This window comes from Balaenoptera ricei, chromosome 13 (assembly GCF_028023285.1).
Source record: "Balaenoptera ricei isolate mBalRic1 chromosome 13, mBalRic1.hap2, whole genome shotgun sequence".
Lineage (NCBI taxonomy): Eukaryota > Metazoa > Chordata > Mammalia > Artiodactyla > Balaenopteridae > Balaenoptera > Balaenoptera ricei.
The window spans coordinates 12,992,512-13,010,369 of NC_082651.1; the positions used below are offsets into that span (position 1 = coordinate 12,992,512).

The window sequence follows — 17,858 nt, forward strand, 5'->3', positions numbered from 1 at the left end:
AAGATACTGAGAACTGAAAATTTTCCACTGACTCTCCAAGACCTTAATGCCCAACTGTTCCTCTCCATCCCAGATGCTAAACCCAGATTCACCAGATCACAACTCAGGGCCTTCAGACTTGCAGCTCCTGCACTGTGTCCCAAACTAGCACATCTTTAGTTTCCCCACACCTTGAAAATTTGAACAGTGCCAAATTATTCAAGCAAGGTGAACTCTGACTGACTACCAATCTAATCCATAAATCTTTCAGTTCCTGGATCCCTATAGAACGTACTGGGACTGTTCTCACATTGCAACATCTTAAAAAAGGCTTAAGCTAATAGGACTTGGGTGTTTTTTTCCCCATCCTTTCCCGGTCTATGTGTGATGTTCCTTCTAAACCCAGAAAGCTAAGTATCCTTCCCAGGAAGATAGCAGTCTCACCAGGGGCCCAGAGCTGTCCCCTTGACTGGGAATGCTGTCAGGATAGCTCTGCTCAACGCCCAGCCCTGGCTACCCTGCACCCACCCAACCCACCATGTCCCCCTGTGTCCCCACAGGCTGATTCGGCCTAAAAGGCACTTTCCAGGGGCTGCCAGAGTCTCAGGGCCAGTGCACACATCAACAGAGAGTCTGACTTGGAGAATATTGCTCAGCTTTTATAACGCTTCTTGAACCAGGGCCACGAGTGTCGGGGGCCCTTTAGTGCTTGTTTTTCGGAGGCCCAGCTCATCACGGTCCGGGTCTGAGGTTTCTTGAAGTCTGTGCCTTCGCAATTTTCTTCTCCACTGCATGCAGAAGGCAGCAACTTCCAGTTCCTCCGGATCTGGGGAAGGCTGTCTCAAACCCTGGAGGAGAGAAAGATGATTAAGTACTAGGAGGCGCTGTGCACTCTCTCCCAGCGTCAGCTGATTGGAGCTCCTAGGGGATTCTTCTGAGTGATGCTGGGGCTGGTTTTCTGATATTTTAGCCCTAAGTTTAATAGAGAGCAAGGAGTCGTGTTTGGAGAGGTCCTCTGAATTGGAGCCCACTCATTCTTAAAGGACAAGCACAACAGAACAAAGGATCTTGTCTATCACGATAGAATGTTCTGGGACTGTAGTCAATTAAAAAAAAAAAATCTCTCTCTAACCCAAATTCTGCCTCCTGGATCTTGCTTTATTCATTTTGCTTTATGCAAACTATCCATGGGTCCTTAGCCAATGGCCTAAGCAGAGCCAGGACACAGGTGTACACGGCAAGCACTCAGCCTGGCCCTCAGGTCCTCCTGCACTCAGATGGCCTGGGCATTGGGACACGGGGACTGGCCCTGCCCTGGGTGGTGCTGCAGGATCTGCGGGAGGCTGTGGCTGTGGCCATGCTGGCGTGCTGGCCGGAGAGATGCTCACTGATCCATAGGGCCAGTCCTGAGCTTTCCTCTCAGCCTTCTTTATATTCAAGAAATTCTGGAACTTGTAGTTCAAGTATGCACATTTTCCAAATGCTTTTCACTGGGTGTGTCTACTTTATGTACTCTTTGAATTTAACCAGTACAAAGTTTCTTTAAACTTGAAATGAAAATTCCCATTCTATTTATTTAGTGCCTCCACGCACTTGCCCACTATTCTAGGTCTCTGGCTTCATGAAGTATACATTCCAATAACAGAGCCAGACAAACACATAAAAGCGAGGAAAAGAAGCAGACAACTACAAAATGTGATAAGTGCTACGAAGGAACCATACAAGGTACTAAAGCACAGGACACTTGGTGCAATTTCATTTAGATATAGTGGGGGTATTTCATCCCTTTTGAGGAGGTGGAATTTAAGTTTGGGCCTAAAAGATAAGAAGGAGCCAGACATAAGACAATTTGGGAGAAGTGGAGGGGCAGAAATGCATCTCACACAGGTAGAACAGCACATGTGAAGGCCCTGGCAGGGTATTCTTTTGGAGACCCAAATATTTCCCATTTCCTGCCTTCACTTAGGACATAGAAAGCTGGAAAGGGAGTTGCTCCCACCCTAACAACAAGAAAAAGTCAGATAATCCACAGAATCATACCTTTTCTTGAACTTATTAGAGAGCTGAGGTTGAAGGGCAACTAACTGGACTGAAATCTAAGAAAAGACAGCCACTTTCAGGGAGAGGCAAGGGCCCAGCACTGGCTTCCTTAGGACAGAGCGTGGGAGGAAGATGAGACTATCATATACCTGATCAGAAGATTTTAGCTAACATTCTTAACAAATTGCTGTGGCCAATTGTAGATGAGTGTGAGTGTATAGGATCCATGAGAACCACAACTAAGAAAAATCCACACCTGTTCACAGGCTTTCTCCAGGACCTCTCCTGGTGCTCATGACAAAGATTTGGGACAGGGCAGGAGGTTGGGACTGTCTCCCTTGTGGAGCAGGCTTTGGGAAGAGGAGCAGCCATCACTGCAACAAAGGCACAAATCTCTGCCCACATCTGTCTCTTCATGGCACAAAAGCTCAAGTCCCTGAAGGAAGAACAGCAAATCCTGTCATCCCCAGGGCACAGGTCAAGACCACTGCAAGCGGAGAAAGAAAACAGAATATAGCCCTCTACCTCGGGGGAAGAAGCAGAAAACCATCCTGAATTCATACTGTTAAAAGTCTCCTATTGCTGAGGGAGGAACAGGATCACTGAGAACCCCAATCCTGAGATCCAGGGACACCAGGCCTGCCTACAATTGAGGCTGAGTGAGAACAACAATGAACACTACCACCTCCTCTCCAGACCAGCAATCATCGAGTCACAAGTAACAAGTAGGCTATGGAGAGGCAAGAACATTGAGAGAGAACACCCCTGAGGTGCACACTCACAAGGAAAGCCTCAAGCAGACAGTGGAACAGGAACATTGATGAAAACCCTCTGGTAACCCAGACCCCGCACTGAACACAAAGTAATGCTAGAACATTTGAATCCAGTGGTTCCCCAAGGATGACTGTAACAATGCCACCCAAACTCAGCTCAACTCCTGACTATATTGACTCATACCCCCACCTCCCACCACACACACACACACACACACACACACACTAATGGCCTAGAAGAAGAGGTGGGCCCATCTTCAGGCATACGTAGTACTCATTTAGTCTCTACCAGTCTATGCATAATGTCAAGTTTTCATTGGAAAATTACAAGACACACAAAGAAGAAGGATCTGCTGTCAAGAGACAAAGCAATCAAAAAACCCAAACTCAGATATGAGCCACATGTTGAAATCATCAGATAGGAAGTTAAAAATAACTATGATTGATATATTAGGGACTTCAGTGGAAAAAGTAGACAAAATGCATGAACAGATGGTGAGTTTTAGCAGAGAGACAAAAACTATGAGAAATAATCAAACAGAGATGCTAAAACTAAGAAAAAACCTGGTAACAGATTGAAGAATGCTTTGACAGGCTCATCAGCAGACTGGACACAGCTGAAGAAAGAATCAGTGGAACTGAAGGTAGGTTGATAGAAATTAACCAAACTAAAACACACAAGAAATCAGGTGACAGGTTTCGGTAAGAAATGAAGTTGAATTTAATAGCTAAGAAGCAGGTAGAGTTTCCTCGTGAATGTCTGCAATGTTGCTCTCAGCCTGTGACCTGAGTCATGGTCCTGTGCATGTCTGTGCCAGTGTCCACCCTTGAGATTAGCACTTACCCGGAGACTGGCGGCTTCTGCAGCCCTCACAGTCTTAGAGACAGCATGGAGGAGCCGCTGTGCATTTTCCACCAGGAGCTCTTCAGAGGACTTGCTTCTTGCCAAGGAGGCCTTTACACTTGGGAGTTGACAGGAGGAAAGCAGTTAACATTATACCAGGTAAGAGGTGTAATCTCAAATAAACAAATACCAGAAGGTTTTACAATGTGAGCCTCTTCCAGAAAGCTGGGATGCCTTTGTAGGGACTATTCAGAGAAAGAAAGTTCTTAAGGTATAATTTAACATTTTATCATAAAATTTATATTTTGATACTAAGAAAGTATGACTCATATAGTATCTATAAATTAACAAGAAGTATGTTTTTAAAAAAATTTTTTATTGAAGTATAGTTGATGCACAATATTATATGTTACATGTGTACGATATATTGATTTACAATTTTTAAAGTTTATACTCCATTTATAGTTATTATAAAATATTGGCTATATTCCCCATGTTGTACAATATATCCTTGCAGCTCATTTTATACATGATAGTTTGTACCTCTTAATCCCCTACCTTTATATTGCCTCTCCCCACTACCCTCTCCCCACTGGTAACCGTTATTTTGTTCTGTATATCTGTGAGTCTGCTAAGAAGTATTTTTAATGAAAATAACTGAAGAGAACTAGCAGAATAAATGCCAACATCCATACATAATGAAAGGGAACAAGAAATTTTGTCTAGAATTGCATTCAGGACTTAAAGTAAAAGTTCTAATCAAAGATCAGACTGATATTTCTTAATTGAATCACACACCTCAATGATACTTGCTTTAAACTGAGTGTAACTGAATTTACTGAGACAAGTTGTTTTTCACCAATGAAAATGAAGACGCTATACATAAAATAGATAAACAACAAGGACCTACTGTATAACACAGGGAACTGTGTTCAATATCTTGTGATAACCTATAGTGGAAAAGAATATGAAAAAGAATAGATAGATACGACTTCCCTGGTGGCACAGTGGTTAAGAATCCTCCTGCCAATGCAGGGGACACACGTTCGATCCCTGGTCTGGGAAGATCCCACATGCCGTGGAGCAACTAAGCCTGTGCACCACAACTACTGAGCCTGTGCTCTAAGCCTGCATGCCACAACTACTGAAGCCTGCACGCCTAGAGCCCATGCTCTGCAACAAGAGAAGCCACTGCAGTGAGAAGCCCGTGCACCGCAACAAAGAGTAGCCCCCGCTCGTCGCAACTAGAGAAAGCCCACGCCCAGCAACAAAGACCCAAAGCAGCCAAAAATAAATAAATTGATTTAAAAAAAAAGAATAGATAGATTGATTGATTTAGATAAAACTGAATCACTTTGCTGTACACCTGAAACTAACACAACATTGTAAATCAACTATACTCCAATAAAAATTAAAATTAAAAAGAAAATGAAGATGCTGTGAGACTTAAGTGACTAACTTTGGTGAAATCTCAGGACTTCCAGATCCTTTAGAGGACTGAGAGCTTGATAAATGTACCTGTATTAATCATGCCTTTTTATTTTCTGTGTTTCTGATGCACTATCTTAGGGCCATCTGACGTTGGAAACACTGCCCCTCCCAGGGTTAGCCAGTCCTTAGAGAGAGTAAACCACTTGCCTGCAAGTGCACTTATACATGCAAACCAACCAATCCAAAGTTCACACCCCCAACCTTCTCCTTTATAGCGCTCTTATACTCTGGGCCACTATTCCCCTGCCCTGATCACCCCAGGGCCAGGTGCCAGACAGCTAGAGATAATCTCTATACTCCAGAGCCCAAATTCAAATTAACCAATCCTAAACCTGTTTAGCCTACTTCCCCTGACTTGTCCATTCCTTCCCACAAAAACACAGTAAAGGATTTGTCCGTGCTTTCCCCTCACTCCTTCTGCTTTTTGACTGACCCTGGTGCTTCCCTCTGTGGTCCTACCGACATGACTCCTGTTTCTAAGGGTCCGTGAGGGATTGTCTTCCTTGTTTTCTTCCTTCTTCCTTGTCATGTCCATGTTTGCATCTCCTACTATACCTGATTTAAACAAATCCGGAGTACCCTTACAACAATACCCATATTTGAAATGCTAAAATTAATTACAGTTCCTGTATCTTAAGTAGAAAAAATTTGGTAGCTAATCGTGAGATGATTTTGTGCCTGAAATATTATTTCCTAGAGAACAGTAACCAGGCTTTACGTTTAGTTTAAAAACAATTTATATACCCTGGTCTTGGTGATGTTATTTTTATGCCTCACAATAATTGATAATAGTCTTAACTACCAAGCTTTCCCATAATATATTACTAATAAACGTTTGTTACTGATGAATATGCCACTGCAGGTATTAAGGGACTTGGGTGGAAATGAAACCATCCTATACTTCTATTCCAGTGTTCTATATTATCAACGTGAAAACTGTTATATGGAGACAATGACCAAAAGCTGCTCAACTCCAGAGTTTGGGCACATTAAATGAATTAATCTTAACATAAGCCCTGTGCTGGCATAGTTTTTCCTAGGCAAATGACATTTAAAATGCTTTCACTTTGCAATTAGTGTATTTTTAGAGTTAACCAGCTTGTTAACTGAAATGATTCGTATAAAAACAAATAGAGAGCTAATGGTGAAAATGTAAACATGATTGTAAAGTAGAGATCAGTCATCTGTGCTTGTATATTAACCCTGAAGTGTTGTGAGCCCAGCAGCACCACTGAAGTCACTTTTATGAAGGGAGGAGGGACCGATGTTGAAGGAGAGCCTAAGTTCTGATGTATTTGATTCTTAAAAAATCCTTACGGGGACTTAGGACTCCGTGCTTCCACTGTGGGGGGCACAGGGTCGATCCCTGGTCGGGGAACTAAGATCCCGCCTGCCACGCAACGCCGCCAAAAAAAATAGAAAAAAATTTTTAAAAATCCTTATGGTTACTTTATCCTCACACCTACTCAGGAACTAGTTTTCCATGTTAAATATTTTTTCTTTCTTAAGTATATTATCAGATATGTTTGTGATACAGTGAGAAATGACAGTAGCCTAAATGTGTTTTTTGTGCTCTGCAATTATACTCTATATTTTTAACATGTGATATTCCCCAAATAAATGTAGATTCTTGGAGGACAAAAAACATTAAAAGGAGTATACAAAAGAAGGAATTATATTTCCCCCCTCCAAGCCTTCCCTTTGGGTCTCGAGAAAGAAGACAGCAACTTCCCTTCAAAGCCATTTCCTACCTGGAGATGACGCGGAGCTGGCTGCTCATTGTCTGAATCTGCTCTACCATATACAGAAGCTCCTGGGAACATCTTTGGTCTACACAGTTCTTAGCCATGATGCGGATAAGTCTGGCGAAGTTTTGTCCGGAAGTCGCAATTTTCCTGGCAGAGGTAATGAGCTGTTCTTTGGTCTATACCAAAAGAAATGAAAGAGTTGGAAGTAGGTGAACAACGCCTCCGCAGGTTTTCCCTAAGAAATCGGTGGCAAATTGTAAACATCCAAAACTTGCTTGGTACAACTTATTTCAGCCCCGGAATGAACATATTTTAGCTTGGTCTAAAACTGTGATGTCCTGAACCTCCTCCAGAGGCTTCAAGTCCAGACACTCCAGGTTAGCAAGAAGCTTATTCTCCTGAAAACCACAGAATGAGGTGGTCCAGGCCCATCTGTCCGTGGGGACTGCTGAAGGGAAGGTGGCCCAGCCTCCTGGTCTTGGGCTAGATTTTCTGCACAGGAGCTGTGGCCTGCAGTGGCTCAGAGAGAGTTTTCAGCAGGCCCGGGGCAGAGATAAGGCCCCTAAGAAGGGCCAGGTGTGAGGAACGTGCAGGTTGAAGGAGGTCTTGGCTTGACCAAAGGGTCAAAGGCCTATAGCCACATGTAGAGCTTCCCAGTTGGGAACTGATAATTAATGGGTTGGTGACAGAAGCCTTTTCCTAACCAGGTCTGAAAAGGCTTCAGAGAACAAGGAAAGGAGACCGGCCTGGCTTTTGTTGTGGTCAGGGAATGGGGCCAGGGTGGGAGTTTCCACTCAACAGTCAGGGCTTGTGTGGTTTGAACTTCCCACTAGCACCAAAGGAGACCGTGCCTGGACCTTCTTGTTGGCTTGCCCAGATGTGGAGCACGAGGGGAAGGAGGAGTGGGTGGGGCTTGAAAGCTGTCAGCAAACATTAAAAACGGAGTCAGACTCTTTAGTGTACCTGCCCTGTTGAGGGGCCTCTAAATTCCATGAGGATGGACAGAACTTAATTTTGTCTGCCCCATTCTTTTCGTAATGGCCAACCCTGGTGGGGAGCCACTTCCTGGTTCCCTCTCCTCCATGTGTCATGCTGTCTCAGCTTCTCCAGTAAGGAAGAAAACAATCCTAATAAACCTATGTTGGAGGCTTAGTTTATTAGAGGTATTTGCAATTCCAGATAAGAAAGGAGTGGGTACAGATATGTCCAATGCCTAATTCAAGCAATTCCAAGCTCCAGGGCAGACCAGTCCGAGAAACCTCCCTTTCAACTGGGAGAGCCTTTTTGAAACACAGAACTCAAGCAGCCAGTCCTAAATTAGCCAAATCTGTGCCAGGTCATTTGAAACTATGTTGCTCCTTCTTTTTAAAAAACTGACATTGCAACCCCAAACCAAGCCCCATCCCAAACATCCAAGGCAGCACACTTCTTTATGATGTCCCAGGAGAATACATGAGTCCTCACACCCTCGAGAATTTGTTTCTGTTTTATGATATGCCACCCCAGTTAGCAAATGAGTCCGAAAATGTGTACTTTACTTCTCTTTGGATAAGGCTTGGGTTTAGGCAAGCTCTGCATCTGTCAACTCTGTCCCTGTACCAAATGTGGGTTTGATTACCTGATTTCAGAATTACTGGTCTTTAGGATAAGAATGAAAAGGAATACTAAAGAAATAGGAGAGAGGAGGGTGAGAGAACCCCTCTTTTTTCCTGTGGGTATTTTATTTTGTACACATTACTGCGACAGTTTCCCTGACCTAGATAATGACGTGAGGAATGGCTATCATTCTCTGCTGGCACACAGACAGTGCTGATGAAGGTCGTGATGCTGGAAAGTCTTCAGTAAGAACATCTCCATGTGTGAAGGGGGAGGGCTCAACTGAGGAGGTCAAGCTGGAATATTCCAGAACTCATAACCTGGGTCTCAAAGGTGCCAGAGAAAACTCAAACCACATGAGAATAATCTTTTGCAGACCTCTGCCAGGAAAGGAGATGCTTACCTTTTCTGCCTCTCCAAGGGAAACCTTCATCCAATCTCCCCATCTTCCTCCCTGCTTCCTCCAATTCTGCCCCCAGCCTCAGGGCTGAAGAGTTGCTAATACGGTTGCCTCAGGATTACTGCTCTGCCCCCATGCCTGTGTTGCCTGTTACCCGCCCCCCCCCCAACCAGCCATTTTAAACTCTTTTCTCTGTTTTACTCAAGAGCAGCAGGGACTTTGGTTGTTAAAATCTGATTGGTATTAAGATCGAGATTTGGAGGATTCGTGGGGAAATTCTGCATAGTCACTCCATTTTACCAGGCACTAGCCTCACTGTTAAAAATCACCATTTGCTTTTCCTTTTGTCATTTCCCTTTAGCGCACATTTCCCCAGGGAACTGCACGGGCTGGAGGATTTGCATATTACTGGGCCCTCAGCCACATGGCCCTATCAGCACCCAAGTCCTATATAAATTAGAATATCTGAGATGTTTGGAAGGAAATCGGAAGTCAGCAAGAAGTGGTAACTGCTCCCACTTTTGACCTAATGACCTTGGGGTAACTGTTCCAGTGAGAAACTAACTGAAGTGGACTTGGGTTGGGAGAAAGAAGAGGCCAATGAAAGGTCTGAGTCTTGGGTGTGGTAGGGCTGCTGGGCTTGGCTTTGCAGTCACCTAGTCTGGAGGTGCCCTGACATCCAACCTTCTCTCCGGGCCCCGCTCCTCTACCGCGTGTGGCCCAGCCACGGGTTTGGGGGCCATGAGTACCCAGCAGACCTACACTAGAAGGCATTTTCTAAATGGCTCTTGGTGCCATTTGATCTCTTCCTTCTGGTCCCCACACTCAGTAAATGGACTTCTTTTATTTTTTTCAGTGTTGATGTGTGTGTGGATGGCAAATGATGCTTAACTACATTGAATCAAGGAGATGGCTAAAGAGAATTAGAACAGGTGACCTGTGGTTGAAGCTTCCCCCCACCCCAAAGCCAGTGGAAAGTAGCCCCCATCCTCTCCAGGCTGTGCTGGCCCTGAATGGCCATCCTTCAGGAGCTTGCAGCCCTGTTACCTCTATTTTGGGGAATTTTTAAAGACGTAAATGGCTCCCTTCATTTCATCCTCTGGGATAGGAATGGGTCTTGATTTTACTAAACTGCAGCTTCCGGCAAATTATCTTCCCTGATGGACTAAGACAAAGCCTTAGTAACGAGCCCACAGGAGGAGGGAAGAGAAAAATGAAGTGAGCTCTATGATACGCCCAGATGGAGAGAGAAGACAGCACCGAAAAATGCTACGTGCCCGATGGCTCCCGCTCGTGGCCCCTCTGTCCTGGCTCCTGCGGGGCAGCAGCTGGGAGACCCATTCCCCCCCGTGGTGCCCAATCCTCCCACCACCCACTGAAGGTCAAGTACCAAGATGCATCCTCTCCTCCTCAGACTCTGAGCCATCAGGAACACCTCCTTGGCCATCTCCTGGGTAACCTGGGTGATTCTGTTCCCACTGTTCACGCTGCCATCCTCTGGGAGAGGCAGGTCCACCTCAGTGTGTGGCCAGGCTGGACAGCCGGGGGAGCCGCCAGGGGTGCCGCTATGCTGGTGCTGTAAGAAGAAGACAGGGTGGAACTGATGAAATTCAAGATGCTCAGATCTTTGAACTGCAGTGGGGATGTTAATGGCTTCTTCACCATTTTTAAAAGAAGAGTGGGAATCAAGAGGGTTTCCTGATCCCCACATGCCAGCAGCTCTTGACAATCTCCTCCAAACATCTAGGAAAAAAGTGACAAGAGGAAACAATGAATCCCTACTGCTCTGTGCTCCTTTTACCCAGAATTTGCATAAACTGCAACCGGGCAGACTCAGATCCCCAGTATAGTTCAAATATCACATTTTCTTTCCTTTGGTGAATTTCCAGGGCTTACCTGGGAGAATCTCTAGCTCCTTGAAGAAATTCAGGAATCCTTGAATGTCCCTACTTTGGGACAGTTTCATATCAATTATTCCATATGGAAGGACTTTACAGTTCTGGTATGAATAATTATTTTTCCCCCATTAACTTGCTTATTATTTTCTAGTGAGAAAAACAGCAGCTTCTGCCAACCAGAAGTGGGGAGGCCATGTTATTCTTTTTTGGACCCTAAGTGGAGCCTCTCCTGAGCCTCTTCCAGACTCTGGAATTGAGACCAGGTGTACTGCCCTTGAAGGTAAACCCAATAACAAAGTGTCAAGAGTGCCCTTGATCATCTCTCGGCCTCACCCACCAGATCCTGAGCTCCTGGGGGTAGGGGCTGTGCCCCGGGTGCAGGTGGGAAGGAGAACATGGGTGGGAGGAACCTCTCAGCCTTCCTACACCCTGACTTCTCCCCCAAGACCCCAATGTAGCATACTAATGTCTCAGAAGGGTCATAACGTAGCTGTTGGAAAAGTATGAGTGTGATAGCAAATTCTATCTAAATTGGGAGATGTAAGTTCATGATCCTGTTTGGTCTGAGGCTATATATGTAGCAAATATGTCACCAGGAGAGGAATGGAAATCAAAGGATAACTGCTCCAGGCACGTGTCCCTTCCACCCCCACCTTGCTGGCCACTTTGTCCGGTCTTTCTCATGCTCCACTCACTGCCAAGCACGCAGGAAGGGTGCTGGGCGAAAGATGTGACATCAGGAGACCAATGATCCAAGGAAGGGGTTGGATGAATCACATCATTTGGCTGTAGCTGTAGAGCTCAGGTGGGTGTTTAAGCGAGCAGTTGCCATGTGACAGACAAGGGGACGTATGTGAGTCTGGGACCAGGAGACCGTGGAGGCTGGGATCTAAGTGTGGTGCTTGGCCCCAAGCTTGGCCCAGGAGCAAGCAGAGGCAACAGTTGCCAAGCATGTGGGGAAAGCCCTGATCATTTGGGTTTGACTCAGAAGTTGTCCAGATGCTGAGAACAGTAACCAGCCAGGTGGGTGGCCGGAGGAGGCACAGGGCATCCATAGTGAAGGCTTAACTGCAGGCTGTTTTCCTCTCCAACCATAAAGTATTCACTTCCACATTGGGAGCACATCTGAGCACAGGTATGCGGCCCCGGGGCTCATAGCCACTTGCAAACCAAGTTCACGTCAGAGCTCTTATTGCCTGCCATGTCCTTCCTCTCTTCCCTGGCAAATACAAATCCCAAACTGCCTTTGAAGCTCAACTCAAGACCACCCTCCTCTCAGGAGACATCTAGAATATCTGCTCTACCCCTCCCATTACCATTTTGCCCCCAAATTTGAACCCCTTCTGCCCTTCTAGGCTGTCTTTAACATCCCAGCAAGCAATCTAAATCACTTACCATGCACCTGCGATGCCCCAGACACCGTGCTTGTCCTGAAGGATCTAAAGATGAGTCAGATGAAGTCCTTGAACTTTAGCGGCTGAGAGTTTAGACTTTCTGTGCTAGTGCATATTGAGAAGTCACCTGGCTTTTTTTGTATTACCTCTTCAATTAAATAATCCCCCACCTTCTGAAAACTGTCTGCTGGCCTCGTTTTAGACAGGTTGGGATGCCCCCTGACTGCCGGGGGGGGCAAGTCGGAACCTTTTCTGGAGAAGGACCAACACACTGAGGGCCAGCGGGCTGCCCAGATGGGGCCCGGGATTATGCGACATGAAGAGAAAGGCGAGAACTCAACTGAGACTAAGACTCAACTGTAGTGACTAAAAACCAGGGTGAAAATGGCAAATATGGGATTTGGTGGGCCTTGAGCCAAGGGATAGGAAACTAGGAAATATTCTTTTCAACTCATGCCTCGTATTCAACTGTCAGGGACCTTAAGCATCCAAAGCTAGCAGTGTCTCCAGGCTCTTCAGTAATGAAGGAGGCTAGGACTCTGTTGAAGAGCCCATAACTGGAATAAAGAATTTCCAGATTGTGACTTACAAGTGCCCAAAAGATGCACCTTCCCAAGGCCATGCCCTGCCTCAGGGGCTCACAGTTTGAGGTGCTGTTCTGGGCCGTGTGGAGGGTGTCTCCACCCCCCAGGAGCCCCAGCGAGTGGGACAGTGGAGCAGACACACACCGTGGATGTGATTCTCCCTTCCCCAATTGCCCTCCCACCCGGGGGTAGCCCTCTCGGCAGGACCGCTGTCCCTACTGTCCCCTGCTATGCACTGGAATTAGGTGTATGAAGGAGATGCTTCCCTGGGGTGGGCACCTTGGCATGTGAGGCCTTGCTCTTCACCCAGAGAAAAGCAGCCTGCAACAGCAGAGGTGACACCCCTTCGTGGACAGGAGGGGTGATGGGGGCTGAATGAGCCTGCTGTTCTCACCATTCTGGGTGCCAGCTGACCTGGGCGGGCAGTTCTCTGAAATGCTCGTGTCGGGAGGCTTTGCTGAGACGGGGACTGTGTCAGCGGAACTGAGAGAAACAGAATGTGCTGTCAGTGAAGTCAGCGGCATTACGTATGTGTCAGAAAGACCCTGTGGAAAAACAGATCAGGAGGAGCTGGCAGGACGTCTGAATTCATGAGACCAGGAGCCACGGAGCAGGAGAGATGAGAAGACAGCGGGAGCCTGAGCAAAGCGGGCTTAGGCTGCAGGAGCAAGGGAACTGTGCCGGCCGGGCTCCCAGCGAATCTGGGAACAGGGCCTTTCTCATGGTAATGACATTTTAATGAGAAAAACGAAGTAAAGAGTAATGGGGTGGAGAAACACATGGTCTGGTCAACTCTATCTTGGGAGAAAGCCCAGGGAAAGGTTTGGGGGGGAGTCTGGGCAGCCAAGCGTAAGGTCACGAAGGGGACAGATCAGGTTATGCACAAAACGCTGGGCCGAGCACATCTACCTGGGAACTTCTTGGGCGGTCACTGCCAACCTATTATATCTCCCACGGTTGATGTTAAGTAAATCAAATGTTTGGGCTCCACAATCCCTGACACTGTCTGGTGCCCCAGAAGGAAACGACTATACGTGGAAGGTGTTCAACAGACCCAGAAGCCTTCCAGTAAATCTTTCTTTTTGCCTACGAGGATTCAAGTTGGATTCTTGCCACTTGCAAACCAAAGAACCCCTGACTGGAGCAGGGAGGTAACATCGTGGAGGTCAAGGTGGCATGAAGCAGCCCGATCCACAGGAGCAGTGCTGTCAGTCACAGCAAGGGGAACCCCCTCCAGGTGGGGCCATGGGAAGAACTTCATGCAAGTCAATCATTATAGGCCCTACCACAGGGCACTAATTATGTTCCAGGCAAGTGCAAGTATTTTCCATGGATGCTTTCATCAACCCTCTGCCAGGAAAGTATCAATGTTCCCATTTTCTAGACTAGGATCTTAAAGTCCAAAATAGCTAAGAAACTTCTCTGAGATCTCAGAACTTGGAAATGGTAGAGGCAGGCACCGCGCAGGCAGTCTGGTTCCTGACCTTGGATTCTCAAAGGGTGCCCTGTGCTGCCTGCCAGATGTGAATTACACACGTGGGCACCAAGAGAGCTTTTTCTAGAACTTGACAGGGGGCTTTGGTGACTAGAAAGAAGGCTGAGGTGGGGGAGAAGGAGAGAGGCTGACTTTCCTACCATGCCCAGGTCCGCGACTGTCCCGGTGATGCCTGGGTCAGCAGTGCAGGTCCCCACTGAGCTCCCTGCGGTGTCTCTTGGAGCAGCACCCTGAGAATCTACATGGCTGGCTTCAGCGGCTCCTGATGCACCCTCCCCACGGTGGAGCTGGGGCTGGGTGGGGTCCTCTTCATCACTGGGCTTCAAGCACTGGGCCAGGAGTCTCCAAGCCTTGGTGTGACCACCTTTCCAGGCCTGGAGCTGGGCCACAGCATGGTGGGCCTTGGCTGCCCACTCCTGCTGAAGCCAGCCCTCTGGGCACTCTCGGAGCACAGGGACCCGCTGGGCCACCTCCTTGGTGAGGACGAGAATGCTCTCCAGAGCCATGAGAAGGTCTTCCTGGCAGGGCCCAGTCTCCTGACCTCCAGCCACAATTCCCTGCACAGCTTGGATACCAGACACCATTCTTTGCAGAGAGCCTTCTGGCCGGGTCTGGGGGTCTTTGCAGACAGAGAGCCTTGGGCAGAAGGCACCTTGGAGGACACGTTCATAGTCTGCATTGATGCTGCTGAGGTGGCCAGTCAGGGCCTTGGCTTGAAGGGTGAGCTCCAAGCAGAGAAGTTCAAAGCGGGTGGACAGGCTGGGAGATGCTTTGGGGAAGGAGGCCAGGATCTGTGCCACATCCAGCAGAGCATCCGTGAGCACATGAACCTCCCTGCACAGAAAGGAGATCTCACCCTTCAGCTGCTCATCCCCACACAGAAGACAAGACAGCCTAGCAGCCTCTTGTAGCCTTTGAGAAACATCTGCTGCCTGAGCCAACCCTTCCTGCAGTCCCTGCTGGTCCTTCACAGCCTGTCGCAGGGGCAGTAGGAACAGGCCTTGTCTCCCGCTGAGCCTCTCCAGGCACTGGAGCAGGTCTTGGACAGCCACTGACCACAGAAGGCACCCATCCTCAATGCTCTCCTCCCACGACCCGGGGGCTTGGAAACCATCAGAGGCCAGAACTTTGTCCAAAAGCTGTTTGGCGTGGGTCTCCGCCTCCTCCAATCTGCCTTGCACTTGTAAATGTGCTTCTGGATGCCCAGTTGAGTCAGAATCCTTCTTACCCGAATCCATGGGTCCACTTTTGACTGCTAGTTGAACCACTGAGGCTAAGTTCTGCTGAAGCTCCATGAACACTGTCATGTTCTCTTGAAGATCAGCTGCTGGCTTGTTGCAAAACAGCTGTTGACACAGAGAATACCAGTCACCAGCTCTGGCTACCAAACTTTGCCTGGTTTCCCTGGTCTTCCCAGACAGTTGGAGAGCCACTTCCAGAAGCCCATCAGTTCTAGCAGTTGTGCAATGTTCTATCTCCCTTGCTAGGTCAATAATAGAAGGTGCCAGTGATGGGATTTCTTGCAGTCCAGTCATCCTCTCTGACGCCAGTGGTCCCTCTCCAGCCAGGGCCTCCTGAGCTGCCTCCACAGCTGCATCCTGGTCCTGCAGGATGGTGTGAGCTGAGGTCACTCCCTGGTGGCTCAGGCTGTCTACAGTAAGCATGGGTTTGCTGATGGCAGGGAGTGGAGAGCCCACCTTCTGTAGACCGGTGTCAAGAATCAAGGGGCAAAAAAGATGATCCCTAGGTGGATAGGAGGTGCCTCGGTCGCTTTTCCCCAGCCCAGGCTCCCTTTGGTGTTTCAGTGCAGGAGCTGTGCAATCCTGGAGGCTGGAGAGAATGAAATAAGGCCGTCTCTCAGCCATGTCAAACCTCTGGACTTGGTCCCGAAGGGGACTGAGGATATCTGGGTGGTTAGTTCCATCCAGCCCCTCTCGGATGCTCTGAGCTGAAGAGATCACATGTTTCGCCAAGGTTAATAGTGCATCTGTGTCCTGAGAGCCGTGCCCACCTGAACAGTGCTCCCCAGCTGCACCCAGGACCCGGGAGGATTGCTCCAGCTGCTGGATCAAGACTCTCAGGCCATTCCGGAAAATAGGATCTCGATCTTGGTCCACATACCTGCCCATCACCTGCACGATGTGTGTCCCTCGACCCTGTAAATATGCCACAAGTGGAGAGAACTCTCTGGAATCTCCACTCCTCAAAGCCCATGTAAAAAAGTCCAGGTGCTTGGTCATTTCCTGAATGGACACACTCAGGAACTCAGGAATATGGAGAACATCATCAAAACACGCTAATAAGCCTTGAGATGCCCTGGCCCACTCCTGAAGCAGGGCCTGCAGGACAGCAAGGCTGCAGTCCAGACCAGACCCTTGGGGGCTTTGGGAGAAAAGCTGTTGCACTCTGACCACAAGCCCCCGAAGGCCTGCCATGGTGGCCTCCACGTCTTTGCCAGTCTGCTCTCGTGGGCAGCAAACCAAGACCAAGTGAGCCACTCTGAGCATCCGGTTGGCCTGGTCATGGAAAGCAGCGAGGAGAAGCTGGAGGCTCTCAGGCAAGGCCTCGCCATCGCACCGGGAGGCGACTGAGGGAGTAGCCAAGGCGGCCCGGACCAGTCTTTGAAGAGGGCTTTGCGTGTCGGTGAACGTGTCCAGGATCTGGCGCAGCAGCCCGGTGCGGACCCCCTGGGAGAGGTCCTCAGTCGCGGCCCACAGCGCTGCGCACTCCTCCCCCGGCTCCTGGCTGTTCCCGCCCGTCCCCGGAGGCCCGTCAATCGGGTGCAGGCGCCGGACGCCGGCGCTCCGCAGCTCCAGCAGCCGGCGGCAACGGGCCACCAGGCGCAGGCGCTCGGGCGGCGGGGAGCAGGCGGCCAGGCGCATGCAGTGCCAGACCACGGCCGCCAGCGGCGCGTCCAGCCCGCCGCGCAGCCGCTCGGGTCCGGGCGCCGCCAGCAGCTCCCGCAGCTGCCGCAGGCTCCGAGGGAGCGCGCCGTGCGGGGCGCGGGCCGCTGGGGCGGCGCCGGGCTCCAGGCGCCCCAGGAGCTCGCCCAGGGTCTTCCTGGCCAGAGCGAAGACGTGGCGCCGGGAGGCGGCCAGCCGCGGGTCGCGGGGACGCCGGAGGTGGCCGCGGGCCGCCACGAGCAGCGCGGGAACGCAGCCCCGCAGCAGGCGGCCGGCGCGGCCCAGGCGCTCCTCGGACCCGCGCGCGGTCAGGCCGCCCAGGCTCTGCAGCGCCACCGCCAGGTCGGCGAAGGGGCCGCGCAGCGAGGCCGTGTCGCCCGCCGCTTCCAGCGCGTCCAGGCAGGTCAGGCACCAGCCCGCCGCTCGCACCATCTTCCTCGCCGTCGCCGCGTCTTCCAGCAGCAGGACCTGTTTGGGCAATCGGGGGAAGAGAAGCTGGAAAATGCCTACACGTTTCTGGAGCCGAAGCGAGAGCAACGGCAGCTGCTTTACCCCCATTGTGCAAATAAAGGTCCTCCAAAAGACTAAAGAGAATCTCAGAGATAATAATAGTAATAATAATGATGACGATGTCACCTAAGAGTGACGTTTAAAGAAAACATTTGGCTTAACTGAAAATGTAAGCCCCTCTAAATTGAGCCACATTTAATGTG

General features: G+C 49.1%; 1 protein-coding gene across 1 annotated transcript; it reads right to left on the reverse strand.

Moving 5' to 3' along the window:
* Positions 1 to 297: 297 nt before the first annotated feature.
* On the reverse strand, positions 298 to 16,489 carry LOC132376844 (uncharacterized). The gene is made up of 5 exons (XM_059942726.1): positions 14,383 to 16,489; positions 10,262 to 10,447; positions 6,879 to 7,051; positions 3,637 to 3,754; positions 298 to 827 (listed from the first exon to the last, which is right to left on the reverse strand). Exons 1-5 carry the CDS (start codon positions 16,480 to 16,482, stop codon positions 639 to 641), a joined length of 2,766 nt encoding a protein of 921 aa, XP_059798709.1. The 5' UTR covers positions 16,483 to 16,489; the 3' UTR covers positions 298 to 638.
* Positions 16,490 to 17,858: the final 1,369 nt, after the last annotated feature.

What these genes read in the sequence shown, in the direction of transcription:
- LOC132376844 (XM_059942726.1), bottom strand. Translation starts at nt 16,482, where the DNA reads ATGACCAAGCACCTGGACTTTTTTACATGGGCTTTGAGGAGTGGAGAT. An exon ending in CAGCTCCGCGTCATCTCCAG is followed by an intron (nt 3,755 to 6,878) that starts GTAGGAAATGGC and finishes TCAACTCCCAAG; the next exon opens with TGTAAAGGCCTCCTTGGCAA. An exon ending in CAGAAGCCGCCAGTCTCCGG is followed by an intron (nt 828 to 3,636) that starts GTAAGTGCTAAT and finishes TCTCTCCTCCAG; the next exon opens with GGTTTGAGACAGCCTTCCCC.